At 36.9% G+C, this 16,997-nt stretch overlaps 1 protein-coding gene across 2 annotated transcripts in view; it reads left to right on the forward strand.

Moving 5' to 3' along the window:
• The window catches only part of NAPEPLD (N-acyl phosphatidylethanolamine phospholipase D), a 67,204-nt gene extending 50,560 nt beyond the window's left edge, over window positions 1-16,644 (forward strand). For both annotated transcript variants that reach the window (XM_027838807.1, XM_027838805.1), the window contains exons 3-5: window positions 6,152-6,798; window positions 10,502-10,616; window positions 16,450-16,644. In XM_027838807.1, coding sequence (XP_027694608.1) covers window positions 6,152-6,798; window positions 10,502-10,616; window positions 16,450-16,578 — 891 coding nt within the window. In that variant the 3' untranslated portion in view covers window positions 16,579-16,644. The remainder of the gene's footprint in view (window positions 1-6,151; window positions 6,799-10,501; window positions 10,617-16,449) is intronic.
• The last annotated feature ends 353 nt before the right edge of the window (window positions 16,645-16,997 follow it).

A 16,997-nucleotide genomic window follows, 5' to 3' on the forward strand; every position in this document is an offset into this window, starting at 1 on the left:
CACAGTTAGTAAGTGAGGCAGAATTTGAACTTAACATTTTCCCCAGTACAAGTCCAGCACTTTATCCATTTTGTTACCTAGCTGCCTCTAGATTTGGAAGGAGGGAGAAAAATGAGGCCTAGATTTAGATCAATAGGATAGTTAAAAAAAAAAAAACTTTTTTTTTAAAAAAAGGGTTTTTTTGGTTAAAAATTTATTCACTGCTGTATATTTTGAATCCCCTCTTACATTCTGCTGTGCATATGGCAGTGCTTTTTTTTTCTTTTCTTATTTTGTATTCATGTTTTAGTATTTACATTTATAATGTTTCTTTTTCTTTTCTTATTGTATGTTTAAGTTTTAGCATGTAAGTTTAAAATAAATTAATAAAAATGTATTTAGAATGCATGAGGTAGTTTTTGTTATCAGCTAAAACAGTTCAGATGTATTAGTTTAATTTTATGATGATTTTATGCTCATAATTCTATGTGGGGGAGAAAAAAAAACATTTCTCCAAATGCCTATGATTAGATTGAATTGGTGAAAGTTCACTTCCCTATAGCTTCACACTTATCAATTTGTTTGATGTGATAAAGAAACAAGTAATTTTTCAATTTTGAGGTGAAGTTGCACAATTACAATATATGAGCTACTTTAAAGTGTATGGTGTATACCCTTCTAAAATGAAACCCAGGTAGCTGAGTTGATAAGAATATCAATTCAGGTATAATCAGATAATAGGAATTCACTTTCTTGAGGGGAAAAAAAAGAATTTTACTTAGTGGTGATTTCAAACTGATTTTAAGTCAACTAATATTTGTTAAGGATCTACTCTATGCAGAACACTTGTGTAAGAGCTAGGAGGCATATAAAGTATTGATTTCAATTAAATTTATTGTACTTAGTTCTTTTAGATACATGGGATAAAAATAGTGAGTTTCCCTCCCCCCCAAATACTTTGATGTATCAGGGAAAGTAAAATCTTAAGTAGCGTTATGGTCTTGGGGTTTTTCGTTTCTTCTGCAACAACATGAAACCATGAAAAACGATCCAGGAATATGAAATATCAAGTGAATTCTTGATTTCCTCAAGTAAATAAAAATGTTCAGTGCTCTCAGCATGCTTTTTTCAAACTTCATTGATTAGGTTGTAATGCACAAAATTATTCATTTCTGGATGTCACTTCATGTACTTCATTCTTTTGAGGTTTATGGGCCCTCAGTAATAGAAATTGCATATTTGAGATAAGCTGCTTTTGTTTGTGGAGGTTTATGAGTGTTTTAGCATTGAAAAAACAGGAAGCTAGCGAAACAAAAGTAGTACATAATATCATTGTCAGTAGATTAATTACTAGTATATAGATACAATCTACATCTTTTTTGGAGAGCAAGTTGAGCTCCCAAAATTGCCAAGTTAAGATATTCATTTTTTATTGTAGTCAGCAGCTATGAAAGCTGATGATTTTAAATATTGTAGATAAAAGAAAATACATGTATTCTTCTGAGTTTTGCTTGCTAAAGAAGTTTTAGTGTACTATCTGAATATGCATATTGCTTTATTTATTTAATTTCTGTTGTCTGTGTCTTATGTTGCTTAATCTCTTCTCAATAGTAATTTTTAAACATAATAAATTTGAAACATCTATCGAAAAATGAATAGATGATGTGTGTATACCATAGAGAGGTATCAGAGTGCATGGATAGAGATCTGGCCTAAGGGTCAGTACACTGGAGCTCAGGCCCCTCCTCTGACATATCTTGGTTGTGTGATCAATCAAGTCACTAGATTTCTCAGTCTTCTTGGCAATGTTCTAAATCTGTAAGCTGCAGAATAGTATTTGAAATGAATTGCTGGAGGGAGTTTCTCACAAAGAGCTCCCAACGTTGAGGATATCATAGTCTGAATTATAAATCAAGTCAACAGGCATTTATTTAGCACAGTAAGTGGTGCTACATGCCAAGCACTGGGCTAGGTGTTGGGGTATGAGGAAAGGAAGAATGTCCTCAGTCTAATGGGGGAGCAGTTGTATAAATAAGATATATACAGTAGAAAGTTGAGAAAGTGTCAGAGGGAAGCCACTAAGGTTAAAGGAGGATTGAGAAAGGCTTCTGGTAGGTGAGCCTTTAGTTGAGAATTGAAGGAAACCAGGATGTCAGAAGGTAGAAAAATATATGTATATCACACACACACACACACACACACACACAGAGTGGCTAGAGGACTGCTCTTAAAGTCAGGAAAACCCAGGTTGATGTCCCACTTTTGACACATACTGCCTAAGTGAATATGAATATGGGCAAGTCATTTAACATCTCAGTGTCTCCAGGAAATTGCCTGAGACTCTATTGTTGTTCATTTGTTCAGCTGTGTTCTACTGTTCATAAACCCATGGACTATAGTGCGCCAGGCCCCTCTATCCTCCACTGTCTCCCGAAGTCTGTCCGATCTCATGTTCGTTGGCTTTCATGACACTGTCTATCTATCTTATCCTCTGCTGTCCCCTTCCCCTTTTGCCTTCAATCTGCTGGGTCTTTTTCAAGGGGTGGGGAACCTTCGGCCTCGAGGCTGCGTGTGGCCCTTTGGGTCCTCAAATGCGGCCCTTTGACTGAATCCGAACTTCACAGAACGAAAGTTTGGATTCAGGCAAAGGGCTGCACTTGAGGACCCAGAGGGCCACATATAGCCCTGAGGCCAAAGGTTCCCCATCCCTGGTTCCAATGAGTTCTGTCTTCTCATTATGTGGCCAAAGTATTCAACTTTAGCTTCAGTATTTGACCTTCCAATGAATAATGTGAATTAATTTCTTTAAATATTGACTGATTTGGTCTTGTTGCTGTCCAAGGGATTCTCAAAAGTGTTTTCCAACACCACAATTAGAAAGTATTGATTCTGAGGCACTCAGCTTTCTTTATAGTCCAACTCTCACTGCCATAAATTTCTACTAGAAAAAAAATATAGCTTTGATTAAACAGATTTTTGTCAGCTAGGTGATGTCTCTGCTTTTTAGTATGCTGTCCAGGTTTGTCATAGCTTTCCTTTGAATGAGCAAGCATCTTTTAATTTAATTAATGGCTACAGTCGCCGTCTGCAGTGATCTTTGAGCCCACGACTATTAAATGTGAGGTTGCTTCCATTTCCTCTCTATTTGCCAAGAAGTTATGGGATCAGTTGCAAAGATCTTAGTTTTTTTTTAATGTTAAGCTTTTATACTCTCCTCTTTCACCCTCATCAAGAGCCTTCTTAATTCCTCTTTACTCTCTGCCATCAGAGTGGTATTATCTGCCTATATGAGATTGTTGATATTTCTCCTGGCAGCCTTAATTCCAGATTTCGATTCATCCATTCTGGCATTTCCCATGATGTGCTCTGCATATAAGTTAAATAAATAAGGTGACAATATACAGCCTTGTTGTACTCCTTTCCCAATCTTAAACCAATCAGTTGTTCCATGTTTGGTTCTAACTGTTGCTTCTAGGTTCCTCAGGAGACAAGTAAGATGATCTAGTACTCCCTTCTCTGAGGACTTGGCCCATTTTGTTGTGTTCCACACAGTCAAAGCCTTTAGTGTAGTTAATGAAGCAGAAGTAGATTTTTTTTTCTGGAACTCTCTTGCTTTCTCCATAATCCAATGAATGTTGGCAATTTGGTTTCTAGCACTTCTGCTTCTTTGAAAACCAGCCTGCACTTCTGGTAATTCTCAGTTCACCTATCCCTGAAGCTTAGCTTGCAGAATCTTAAGCATAACCTTTTTGGTATATAAAATGAGTACAGGTGTTCAGTAATTTGAATATTCTTTGGCATTGCTCTTCTTTAGGATTGGGATGTAAATTGATCTTCTAAAATCCAGTGGCCACTGTTGAGTTTTCCATATTTGCTGCATATCGAGTGCTGTACTTTTTTTTTTTAAGGATTTAAAATAGCCAGCTTGAATTCTGCAACTTGTACTGGCCTTATTGTTAACAATGCTTTCTAAGGCCCTCTTGACTTCATCCTTCAGTATATCTGGTTCTAGATCAGTAACTACATTATTGTGATTAGTGGTAATGTGAAGATCTTTCTTCTATAGTTCTGTGTATTCTTGCCATTTCTTCTTAATCTCTTCTACATCTGTTAAATCCCTTCCACTTGTGTCTATTATCATGCCCATTTTTTTTGCATAAAATGTTACCTTGATATCTCTAATTTTCTTGAAGAGATCTCTTGTCTTTCCCGTTCTATTGCTTTCTTCTATTTCTTTGCATTGCTCATTTAAGAAAACCTTCTTATCTCCCTTTGATATTCTCTGGAACTTTGCATTCAGTTGGGAATATCTTTCCCTTTCCCTTTTACCTTTCACTTTCCTTCCTTCCCCAGTTATTTGTAAAGCGTCATCAGATAGCCATTTTGCTTTTGTGCTCTTCTTTTTCTTTGGGATGTTTGTTGTTGCTTCCTTCAGTACAGTATTGCAAACTTCTGTCCATAGTTCTTCGGGCACTCTATCTACCAGATCTAATCTCTTCTAATCATCACTTCCACTTCATATATAGTCTGATGGTTTTCCCTACTTTCTTCAATTTAAGTCCGAATTTTGCAAATAGAAACTCAGGATTGGAGCTACAGCCAGTTCTAGGTCTTGTTTTAACTGACTATATAAAGCTTCTCTACCTTTGACTGCAAAGTATATAATCAATCTGATTTCAATATTGATCATCTGGTCATGTCCTTGTGTAGAGTCATTTTTTGGGTTGTTGAAAAAGGATATTTGCTATGACCAGTGAGTTATCTTAACCAAACTCTATTAGTCTCTGCCCTGCTTCATTTTATATTCCAAGGCCAAACTACCTGTTATTCCAATTATCTTTTGATTTCCTACTTTAGCACTCTAATCCCCTATGATGAATGTAACATCTTTTGTTGCTGTTATGAAAATGTAAGTCTTCATAGAACTGAGCAACTTTGGCCTCTTGGGCATCTGGTTGGAGCATATACTTGTATCACTGTGATGTGGAATGGTTTGCCTTGGTTTCAAACAGAGATCATTCTGTCATTTTTGAGGTTATACCCCAGTACTGCTTTTCTCACCCTTTTATTAACTATGAGGAATACTTCTCTCCTTAGGGATCTTGCCCTCAGTAGTGCATGTCATGATCACTTGAATTAAATTCACGCATTCCTGCCCATTTAAGTTCACTGATACCCAAGATGTCGATGTTTAATCTTTCCATCTTCTGTTTGACCACATCCAGCTTATCTTGGTTTAGAGATCTTACATTTCAGGCTTCTTTGTAATATTGATCTTTACAGCGTTGGACTTTCCTTTTGTCACCAGACACATCCACAGCTGATCTTTCTTTTGGCTTTGGCCCAGCCACTTCATTCTTTCTGGAGCTACTCATAGTTGTCCTTTACTCTTCCCCAGTAACATGTTGGACACCTTCTAACCTGAGGGGCTCATCTTCTGGTGTCATATCTTTTATTATTTTAATACTGGCCATGAGGTTTTCTTGGCAAAGATACTGGAGTGGTTTGCGATTTCCTTCTCCAGTGGATCACCTTTTGTCAGAACTCTCCATGATGACCTGTCTGTCTTGGGTAACCCTGCATGGCACAGCTTACAGTTTCATTGAGCTATGCAAGCCCCTTTGCCACAATAAGGCAGTGATCCAGAAGATTCTGAGTAAAGGCAAATCACCTTTCTGAATATGTGGGTGGAGTTTCCATACTAGGAATTACTTACAGGGATGAAATCACACCCTTTCTGCCCCTCTCAAAACAACAGTAACTAAAATCTTTATACCTTAGCAGCACGAAGCAATATAGCTTACATGCTTAGATAGCATTCATTATTGCTTTCTGTTGAGTACATTAGTATCTAGCTCAAATATTAGAGGAGGGCTACTTTGTGTCATGTTAAAAATGTGCTATTCTTTGTACAGGCATATCCCACAAAATGTTGCCCTGATGAATTTTGTAATAATACATTATAATCAAATTCCACCATAACTTACATTATAGAGACAGCATGTTGTAGTGGATAAATAGCTGCCCCTTTGTAAGACAACATGTCTTTTAGATTATTTAGATGCTAAACAAAAGTAGACCTTGTCTTTGATATGAGTCAGAATTTAAACCATTGACTAAATGAGGTCTCCTATTTTCTAACAACTATTTATTTTTCTTTTTAATCTGTTAGGAACTGGACAAAGAACTTCCAGTGGTTTGCCCTTATTTTGTTGATAAACCCGCAGAAGCTGGAATGAAGGAAGGTGGTTTACGTGTCACATGGCTTGGACATGCAACAGTTTTGGTGGAAATGGATGAAGTAATATTTCTCACAGACCCTATTTTCAGTATGCGGGCTTCACTGACACAGTTGATTGGTCCAAAACGCTTTCGCAATCCACCATGCACAGTACAGCAGCTTCCCAAAATAGATGCAGTTATTATCAGTCATACCCACTATGACCACTTGGACTATAATACTGTACTTAGTCTAAATGAGCGCTTTGGTTGTGAGCTGAGATGGTTTGTGCCTATGGGTCTGTTAGAGTGGATGCAGAATTGTGGATGTGAGAATGTGATTGAACTGGACTGGTGGGAAGAGAACTGTATTCCTGGACATGATGATGTCACCTTTGTCTTTACACCTTCCCAACACTGGTGTAAAAGAACTCCAGTAGATGACAATAAAGTTTTGTGGGGCAGCTGGTCTGTCTTGGGGCCCTGGAATAGATTTTTCTTTGCAGGAGACACTGGTTATTGTACTGTGTTTGAAGAGATAGGAAAACGATTTGGACCTTTTGATCTTGCAGCTCTTCCCATTGGAGCTTATGAACCAAGGTATGTAGACTTCCCAGAGTTCATTAGAAAAAGGACTTGTTTTATGTGAATAAGAATATTATTTGATTACTATTTGCCATAACTTGGTGGTATCATTTGTAGGTCATAAGCTATTGCTCATTTGTAGACTAAAAGTCATGTGATACCTGTTAATCGATAAAATCTGAAACAATTTGAAAGGATCAAGTTGGATTAAAGTTACTTCTTGACTACATATACATATCATTTAATAAATGGTTCAACATATTTGATATTTGACTGAGATTGCAAGGAAAGACACTCAGAGATACAACGCATTCACTCTGTTAAGATCCTACAAGCACAAAGAATTGTATTTGACCTATTTTACATAAAAGAGCTGAGGTACTAGAATAGGGCAATCTTTCACTTCTTTCTGATTTGTATAAACTGACCCCTAATCTCTTTCTTCTCTTGTTCAGTCTTTTCAGTTGTGTCTGAGTCTTTGTAAACCCATTTGAGATCTTCTTGGCAATACTGGAACAGTTTGCCTTTTCCTTCTCCAGTTCATTTTACAGATGAGGAAACAGTCAAACAGGGTTAAGTGGAATGCATAGGGGTCACACAGCTAGTAAGTGTCTGAGGCTGGATTTGAATTCAGGAAGATGGGTCTTCCTGACTCCATGCCTGGTACTCTATCCACTGCACCACTAGCACACTCTGTCATCTCTTTCTTCTGGTAGGCTGCTAATTAATGCTTCTGATTCATATGATCTGTTTCTTTCTCTGCTTAACTAATGATCACTTTCTCCTGCTATAGTCTTTTTCTTCCAATTTCCTTATTTTAGGCCAGGCAATTTTACCTTTTCATATAATTTCTGTGATAACTATTACCATCTCTATTCATATAACTCCTAGACCTACAAATCTAGCCCTAATTTCCCTTCTGAACTTGCATCTCGAACTGCTTATTGGCCATTTTGAACTGGATTTCCTGTCCGACAACTCAAACTTAAAATGTTCAAAATACAACATGTTATTTCTACTCCCAAACATGCCTCTCTTCCAATCATCCTTCTTACTGTTAGAGGCACTAATATACTTCGATAACCTGGCTTTGCAATCTTGGTGTCCTGATACTGACCTTTCACTCCCCACACATACAGTAAGTTGCCAGATTTTCTTTCTGCTTCCACAGCATCTCTCACATAGTAACCCTGTCGCCATTCACAGAAAAGAGCCTATTTCAGGACCTCATCAGTTTTCTCTTGAATTTTTCATAGGCTTTCATTTGGTTTTCCTAATTCAAGCTCTCCTCAACTCATCCTTCACCCAGCTGCCAAAGTGGTTTTCCTAAAGTGCAGGTCAGATCATGTTACTTCTTTATTCGGTAAACTTCAATAGCTTCCTATTAACTCTAGGATCAAATATAAACTCTTGGCCAGCTTTTAAAACTCTTCACAACCTAACCTCATCCTACCTTGCTGTTGTTTAGTTGACTCTTTATGTTGTAAAGCTGACTCTTTATGACCCTTTTTGGGGTCTTCTTTTGCTAAGATGGTAGTTTCCCATTTCCTTACTCCAGCTCATTTTATAGATGAGAAAACTGTGGCAAACAGGGTTAAGTGCCATGACCAGAGTCACACAGCTAGTAAATGTCTGAGGCTGGATTTGAACCCTGGTATTCCTGACTCCAGGCCGGCACTCTATCCACTGTGCCTCCTAGCTGTCCCCTCATCCTACCTGACCAATCTTCTTATATATTTCTCCCTTCCTTGCAATCTGCAATATAGTCATATGTCTTACTCAGTGGTCCACACACACTTCCTGTTCTCCCATCTCTGGGCCTCTGTACAAGCTAATTCCTATGCCTCCTTCCTTGCCTTCACCACCAAGAAGCAATGGCTTCCCTCTTCAGCTCAAGTGTAACCTTCTACATGAAACTTCTTTAATCCCCCCACATGCTAATGAGTTCCCTCTTAAAAGTACCTACATCAGAGTGTAAGCTTTTTCAGGACAGGGACCATCTCAGTTTTGTCTGTGTATCCTCGCTGCTTAGAACAATGTCTGGTACATAGTAGTGAATGATTATTGATTGATTACAGCTAGCTGTTAGGAGCTAAATGTCAGTTGTTTCCCTTTAATAAAGTATAGGTGGTAGTGGTGGATAGCTGGAAACTTGAACCTGGGTTCAAGTCCTGCCTATCAAGAAACATAAAACACTACCACTAAATTAATATTTTTTTAAACCATTGAACCAAGATATTGAAAACATGTAACAAGCCAATATTATCTCCCTTTTGGGTCAAAATGTGTTCTTATAATATGAAAAAAATTCTACTAGTTTGTAATTCTATAAAGGATTTCTATTTATTATTTATATAAAGCTTTAAGTACTTTCAAAAGGGGGAACTATGCTCATTTGTAGTTAAAAACTACTTTCTGTCTCTCTGTGTACCTATATATTATTTTGTATTAGTTATGCATGTATCATTTTTCACTGCTAGATTTTAAGGTTCATGAAGGCAAGAGTTATGTCTTATCTAAACTTTGTAGTTCTCCCAGGACTCAGCAAAATGTTTTGCATATATTAGATGCTTAATAAATGCTTGTCAAATTGTTGTTAAATTGAAACAAAAACAAAAGAGAGCACTCCATCCAGCTCCTTGCTCCAATTTAAAAAAAGAAAAGAAAAATCAGTGTCAAGGACTTTTTTTTATTGTTTCACGAAATTGCCATGAAATCTGGAAAAAACAGTGATTGCCCTCCTATGCTGATTGCTGGAGAAACAGTGACTATTGTTAAAAAGCCTCTTGGGACTAAGTTCACCTAATAGGAACATCAAATAACAACCCCCAGATTGTACAAATAAGTAGTCATTGCTAGAATTCGTGGTGTTGGAGTGTTAGAAGTCCTGCATGCAGCCACTAGCCTTATTCTGTCTTCTGTAGTTCATGAATCTTACTGTTCACAATGGCGTCTCACTAGGATTGCTAATATAGGAAAAAGAAAACCCCAAATTGTATTTCAGCCTCATTATTGGTGGTGATTGGAAGGGAGAACAGAGAGAGGAGAGAAGCTGACAGTGCAAAGGGAACAAAAAGTCTTTGAATAAATATTGCATGCTTTCCATAGCCTTTGTGGTAATATTTGTACACATTGTAGTCACAATAAAGGGTTATTCCCACCCTTTGTACCATTAAAAGTATTTTTCCCCTAAAGCATAGTTTGTATTAATGAGCCAGTTTACTATTTGAGAAAGTACTATGCATGCTAAAATGTTTATTTAAATCTTCTTTGAAGAGGAAGTGGAATTCCTGACTCTCAGCAACCATGTCTCTTAAAAATGGTGTAAATTCTTATTCACTTACTGTTTTTTAGAAGCCTGACAGTAGATACAGAATTGACTTTTCACTTCTAATTCTGTATCTGTTGTCAAGCTTCACTGAATCATGTCAAGGATAGCAGAATGCAACATACCTAGTTTTGAATGCTTGTAGAACTCTTCCAGAAGAATTCCAGAGCGTTAAAAAAGTCTTTTTGGTGATGGAATTGCATAGAGATAAATAAGCCAGTTAAAGAAAGAAAAGGAAGCTTTTTTATTTTGCAGAAGGTTGACTAAAGAAACAATATACATCTATTAGCATTTTTATGCAAACTCAAGAGTTATTAAAAATAAAAGTGGGTTAGGATACATTTTACATTGAAGAGGCTAGACTTAATAATTTTTGTTATATTTCTTTAGATGGTTCATGAAATACCAGCATGTAGACCCTGAAGAAGCTGTAAGGATTCACATCGATGTTCAAGCAAAGAAATCTGTAGGAATTCACTGGGGAACCTTTGCCTTAGCAAATGAGGTGAGTTTGAATCTGTCATAAAAATAATTGCATATTTATTTAGCCTTTGATTTCCGTGCCTGAGTCTATTATGTTAGACCTCAGCAATGGTTGTTGTGACTGTTTTCATTGGGAGGAATCTGTAGGATCAAAAATGTATTCATTCATTTATCTAGCATTAACTGGGGAGAATTATTTTCACCTGAAATAAAGAGGGCTCTACTGCATTCAGCATTTTCAGCTTAACTTGGCAGTTAATGAAACTCTTGATCTTTTTAAGTAAAGTGGCACTGTGTGTGCTAAAAATCAGAAATTCATGTTATTGAAATTTCAAGTCTTGAAATTTCTTTTTATTTTCTTAGTTCCAACTCGGGGTTTTCTTCATTTCATTCCTTTTGATAAATTAATCAGTTCAAGTATAACCTTCTATATCAAACCCTTTCTGATTCCCCCACTTGCTAATGAGTTCCGTCTTAAAACATCACACCCCTGCTTGCAGTCTTCAGTAAAGTCTGTATGTCTTACTCACTGGTCCACACACACTTCCTGTTCTCCTATCTCTGGACCTCTGTACAGACTAGCTCCTATGCCTCCTTCCTTGCCTTCGCCACCAAGAAGCAATGGCTTCCCTCTTCAGCTCAAGCATAACCTTCTACATGAAACCTTTTCTGATCCCCCCACATGCTACTGAGTTCCCTCTTAAAACTACTTTAGTTAAAGTGATTTGTCGTTTAAATCTCTGCCCTTCTCTCTTTACTTTCTACTAAATTGTCATATTTTAGTCTTTGTGGAAATCTTCAAGTGGACGTTGCATGACCACTTGTTGGAGATGTTGTAGAGGTACTTGCTGGTCAGGTTTGGATGAGATTAGATAACCTTCAAGGTCCTTTCCAGTTCTAAGATTGTGCACTTATATCTGGAATCAAAATTCATATTTTCCTATTAATCTTTCCTTAGTTTTGTAGCTCTCTTTAAATGTATTTTAAACTTTTACAGAAAAAAACAACTAATTAGCAGCTTATATGGGGCAGAAGAAATCACTGTTAATACTAATGTGTTTCCTAACATATATGTACAAACCTTTATCTAACCCCTCATCTGAAAGATTTCCTTTTAGACTTTCCCACTTTATGTTTATTTTCATATTGGTCTGAAAAAATGCCAAAAAGGAGATCTTTTGAGTTATGTACAGTGTGTCCTGTATCCTAGTAAATAAGTAAAATAATATATCATAGAACCATAAAATCTTGGAGATTAGAAGAAGCTTTAGAAGTCATATAGTCTAATTGTTGAAACAGGAAGGTTGCCGGATAATAACTTACATTTATGTAGTACTGTAAAGTTTATGAAGCTCTTTCCTGGCAACAACGGTGTGAGATAGGTAGTACAAGTATAATTATTCCCATTTTAGGGATGAGGAATTTGAGAATTGGGATAAATAACCTGCTTAAAGTCATACAAATGGAAGGTTAGAACTAGAATTTGTGCTCCCAACATCAAGTCCTAGTGTGCAGATTTCACTTTAAATCAAAATGCCTTACAATGTCAGCCTGGTCTTGGTCAAGGAATGGGATACTTAACCACTTCATAGGGTATTCTGTTCTACTGCAGAGTAGGTATAATTGTTAGGAAATTTATCTTGATATAGAGCTGAAATCTGCCTTTCTATAACTAAGAAAAACTTAAAGTTCTAGAAAAAGTAGAAGTTAAGAATATACAGAATTCTATTAAGGCCATTTTGATCCTCAAAACTTTCCTCTCTGTTTTGCCACTCTTTCTCTAACTTCCAAGTCCTGGATCTGGATAGGGGAGGGGTAAGGTTAATATAACCCTACTGTCTTCTGCCAAAAAAAAAATATTCCATCATTAAGTGCCTAGTTTTCTCATACATGAACCAAAAAGCAAATCTGTGGTCACACTTAATGTCCTAATGTTATATTCTGGCGTTGATTCTTTCCCTTAAATGAAAGTGATTCTCTACAAAACCATTTCCTCTACAGAGCCACTTCCTACAGCATTGAGGCCTCACTAGATATATTACCTACTACCTCATATAACTTAATGATACACAACCTTATTTTGCACTGAATTTGAAATATGATGTTTCATTTGGATGAATGTCTTAAAAGTTGAAATGGATGGAGCAACTAGTGACTCATACCTGTATAATTCTCAACAACTAATGATTTAATCCAGCATAGGAAAAATGATTGAGATTTGCTATACATCTGTTGGATATTTTGGAACTATGGAATTTTGTACTCTTAGAGTTGGAAACAACTTTATAATGTTAAAATCCAACTTCCTGCTCATTGCAGGACTCTCCCTGCTCTCCCCATGCCTGGGAGGTCTTCTTGTATGTGAACTGAAAAACAAATTTGAGTCTACACTTAATGCCTTAATGTTATACTTCAAGCACTGTCTGCCTAAACACTGCTAGGTGGCTTACTGGATAGAGTACTGGACCTGGAGTCTGGAAAACCTGAGTTCAAATGTGACCTCAGATACTTGTTGGTTATGTGACCCTGGGCAAGTCATTTAACCTCTGCCTTAGTTTCCTCAACTGTAAAAAGGGGATCATAATAGCACCTACCTCCTAGGGTTCTTGTGATAAGTATAAAGAACCCTGTTGTCTATGGCTAAAGACTTCCCTCCAGGTTGACACTGATCTGTCTTTGGGTTGGATTTGTTTAACTAGTTATAAATACATTTAACTGTACTCTATATCTCTCTGACTTGTTGTGCAAGAAGATAATGAAGTACTTTGTCAAAAATATAGCTGAAATCAAGATATTCTGTTTATTGTTCTCTATTCCACAAATCCAATAATCCCAATTGATTAACAATTTCAGTGTTACTTATTGGACAAATGCTGGGTTTTAGTGATCACTGATCCCTTTTTTAAATGTCCCCAGACAATTTATTAAATAGTCCTTCCTAGACTTTTAGTGGGGATCCACACCCAGCTCCCTTTCCAGTTTCTGAAATCTACCTTTTTCTTCCTTTTGAAAATTAATACATTTGCATATCGCCAGAATCCTAGTACCTTTTCCATTCTTAATGATTTTTTTTAATATTGCTGCAATCACACCTGAAAATTTGGTACCTTTGGTTCCTTTCTGAATTTGGAATCAAGGCAAGAGTTTTATGGAGTTATGACAAATTTCTGTTTCTCAATCACTGCTGGACCCTCAGTGCTGCAGAGTCATTTTTTCATTCTTACCAGCTTGACTCTTTATTGCCCTCTTCACAATAGCCATTCCACACCTTCTCTCTTTAAGACTATTATGTGACCTCTTTACCCTTTCCTCTCAACAGTGAATCTAAAAGACTGCTCTACTGAGATGATATGAGCCAACTGTTTCAAGCTCCTGTTTTAACTGTATTTCAGAAATTCTTTTCGTCAGTTCCCTTTCTCTTAATTCAGTTCAACAAGGATTTTTTAAACCCTTACTATCTACATGACTTTATATAAGGAACACAGAGACAAGAATGTCCCTGCCCTCTGGGAGCTTACATTCTGTTGAAGGGAAACGACATGCACACAAATAAGAAAATTTAAAAAATATACAAAATAAATTAATTTGGGGGGTTGGGAAGAAACATTAACTGCAGTGAGTTGGAGGGTAGGAAAGTCCCTATGTAGGGACTCTTGAGATGACTCTTGAGGGAAACAGAGATTCTAAGAAGTAGAAATGGAAGGAGAGAATTCCTTACATCATAGAGGTAGGGGACAGATACATGGGAAACTAAAGTGGGACAATATGACCAGAACATAGAGTGAGAGAGTATGATGGAAAGTGCAACTGGAAAGAAAGGCTGGGGACAGGTGGTAAAAGACTTTAAATACCAGGGTACTTTCTATTTTATCCTAAAGGAAGTCCCTGAAAATTCTATTCCTTTGATCCTTTACTGTTTGAAATCAATACGTGCTTTCCTCATATTTGAGAATTTGTTCAAAGTGTCTGGCCAAAGACTTTGGAAATTGAAGAATGGGCAACAATATGGGGCAGAGAAACTTTTTGGGGTAGAGAAATGGAAGGACTTCTGTTCTAAACCAAATAACTTTAAATTCATCAGCTAAGGACCCTACTATAAAACCTCTAATGGCTTCTTATTATCTCTTGAATAAAGTACAGACTACCCAGCCTGGCATTTAAAGCTGTCCATATTCTTCCACCCACTTCCCTTTCCAGGACTATTTCATGTATTCCTTTGGTACTCTCAGTTTCAGCCATTTGCCTTGGCATAGGGGGTTCTCCCACGTCTCTAAGGCTTTCCTTCCTCAGTCCCACCTTATAGAAAACCTACCTTTTCTCCAAAGCACAGCTCAGCCTTTCTTGACTTGGATATTAACGTTTTTAGAGATATTTTCTGTCATGCCTACTGTATTTTGTCCTCCTTTCCATTTCATTCTTAAAAACCCTTGGGATAACTTTGCCTAGTTAGGTCTCTCACCAAGATTTCTTTGTACTCTTTTTTGTTTTGTTTGTTTTGTTTTGTTTTGTTTTGCGAGGCAATTGGGGTTATGTGACCTGCCCAGGGTCATACAGCTAGTAAGTGTCAAGTGTCTGAGGCCAGATTTGAACTCAGGTCCTGACTCTAGAGCTGATGCTGTATCCATTGTGCCACCCAGCTGCCCCTATACTGTTTTAAAAAATAACTTTGTATATATACTTTTTATCTGTACTTCTGTACATGTTCAGTTCCCCCTCCTCCCTTCCCACTTGCTTCTTAGTAGAATACAAACTCTCTGAGGGCAGGGGCTGTTTGGTTTTCATCTTTGTATACCAAGTGATTAGCACATAGTAGGTGCTAAATAAATTGAACTGAATTTAAAATGTCTACTTTCTCTGTGACATTATTGATTATTGCACAATCTACCTTGTCTACTTTCCATGACCCCATTTGGGGTTTTCTTGCCAAAGATACTGGAGTGGTTTGCCATTTCCTTTGAAAGCTCATTTTTACAGATGAGGAAACTGAGGCACAGAGGGTTAAGTGACTTGTCCAGGGTCACATAGCTAGTGTCTGAGGCTGAATTTGAACTCATGAAGATGAGTCTTCCCGATTCCAAGCCCAGGGCTTTGTCCACTGTTCCACTTAGTTGCCCCATAGTTAGAGCACTGGACTTGGAGTTATGAATTGTTGATGTTTAGTCATTTCACTCATGTCTGACTCTTCAGAGGTTTTCTTGGCCAAGATACTGGAGTGGTTTGCCATTTCTTTCTCCAGCTTATTTTACAGATGAGGAAATTGAGGCAAACAGGGTTAAGTGACTTGCCCAGGGTCATACAGTTATAAGTATCTGAGACCAGATTTGAACTCAGGTCTTCCCGACTTCAGGCTCTGCACTCTATCTGCCATGCCACCTAACTGCCCCAAGCATTGGCCCAACATTGGCTTAACACCCTAACCTTTCCTTCTACTTCTCTAAACATAAAGAGCTCATTTAGGTTCTTTAACCTTCTCATAATTAGTCTTATATATTTTGATTTATATTTTGTAGTCATCCTTGGCAATATGATCTTGTCTATTGTACATCTTTTTAAAAAATCTGGGCTCATCATAGAGTTCCCTTCCCAGCTACATTAATCTTTTAATTGCCATCCTTTCCTTTCCCTTTTCTTTCCTCAGGTTCATTTATGATTGTAGTGTCAGAATCCCATTTTTAGCTTCCCATCTCTTTTGAGTTGATTATAAAGTTATCAGGTCTCAGAACCATTTTAGGTTGAACTTTTGTTTGCAAATTTCAAATAATAAAAGTTGCTCATATAGCTTTAAAAGAATTTGTCTTTTTTCCTTTTAGTTCTTATTTTTTGATCATTTGTCTTTTTTTTTCTTCCTTTGACAGTATTACTTGGATCCTCCATTGAAACTGAATGAATCTCTAGAGAGGTATGGAATTAACAATGAAGATTTCTTCACCTTGAAGCATGGGGAATCAAGAGATGTAAAGACTGACAATGAAAACCTTGAATAAATGTGGATGATAAAGATTGAGAATAAATATAAATATCAGAGGGCTTTAAAAAAAAAGCAAAACCTCTTGCAGGATTTCAAATAGCAAAACAAATGTAAAAATTAAGAGATAAAGAAAGGGTGATTTTCTTTTAAATTTAGAAATAGAGCTCTCCATGTTTGCATTTTACTTTATTTATAATAATTTGCACAGGCTAGTTAATATATACATTGAAATATTATAGAGTGATAAAAATCATTAGATTGGGTAATGCATAGAATTTAAATGTTATCTGTCTAAAGCCAGAACACTGCAATGGTTTTTTTTTTTGTTTTGTTTTTTTTACTAATTTAAGGGAGTGATTCATAGGTTGGGTTCCTTTTCCAGGGGTTGTGAAAGATTCATTCCTATGCTTCAGGTCCTTTCTTTATATAAGGTGA

This window comes from Vombatus ursinus, unplaced genomic scaffold (genome assembly GCF_900497805.2).
Source record: "Vombatus ursinus unplaced genomic scaffold, bare-nosed wombat genome assembly UNPS02014830.1, whole genome shotgun sequence".
NCBI lineage: Eukaryota > Metazoa > Chordata > Mammalia > Diprotodontia > Vombatidae > Vombatus > Vombatus ursinus.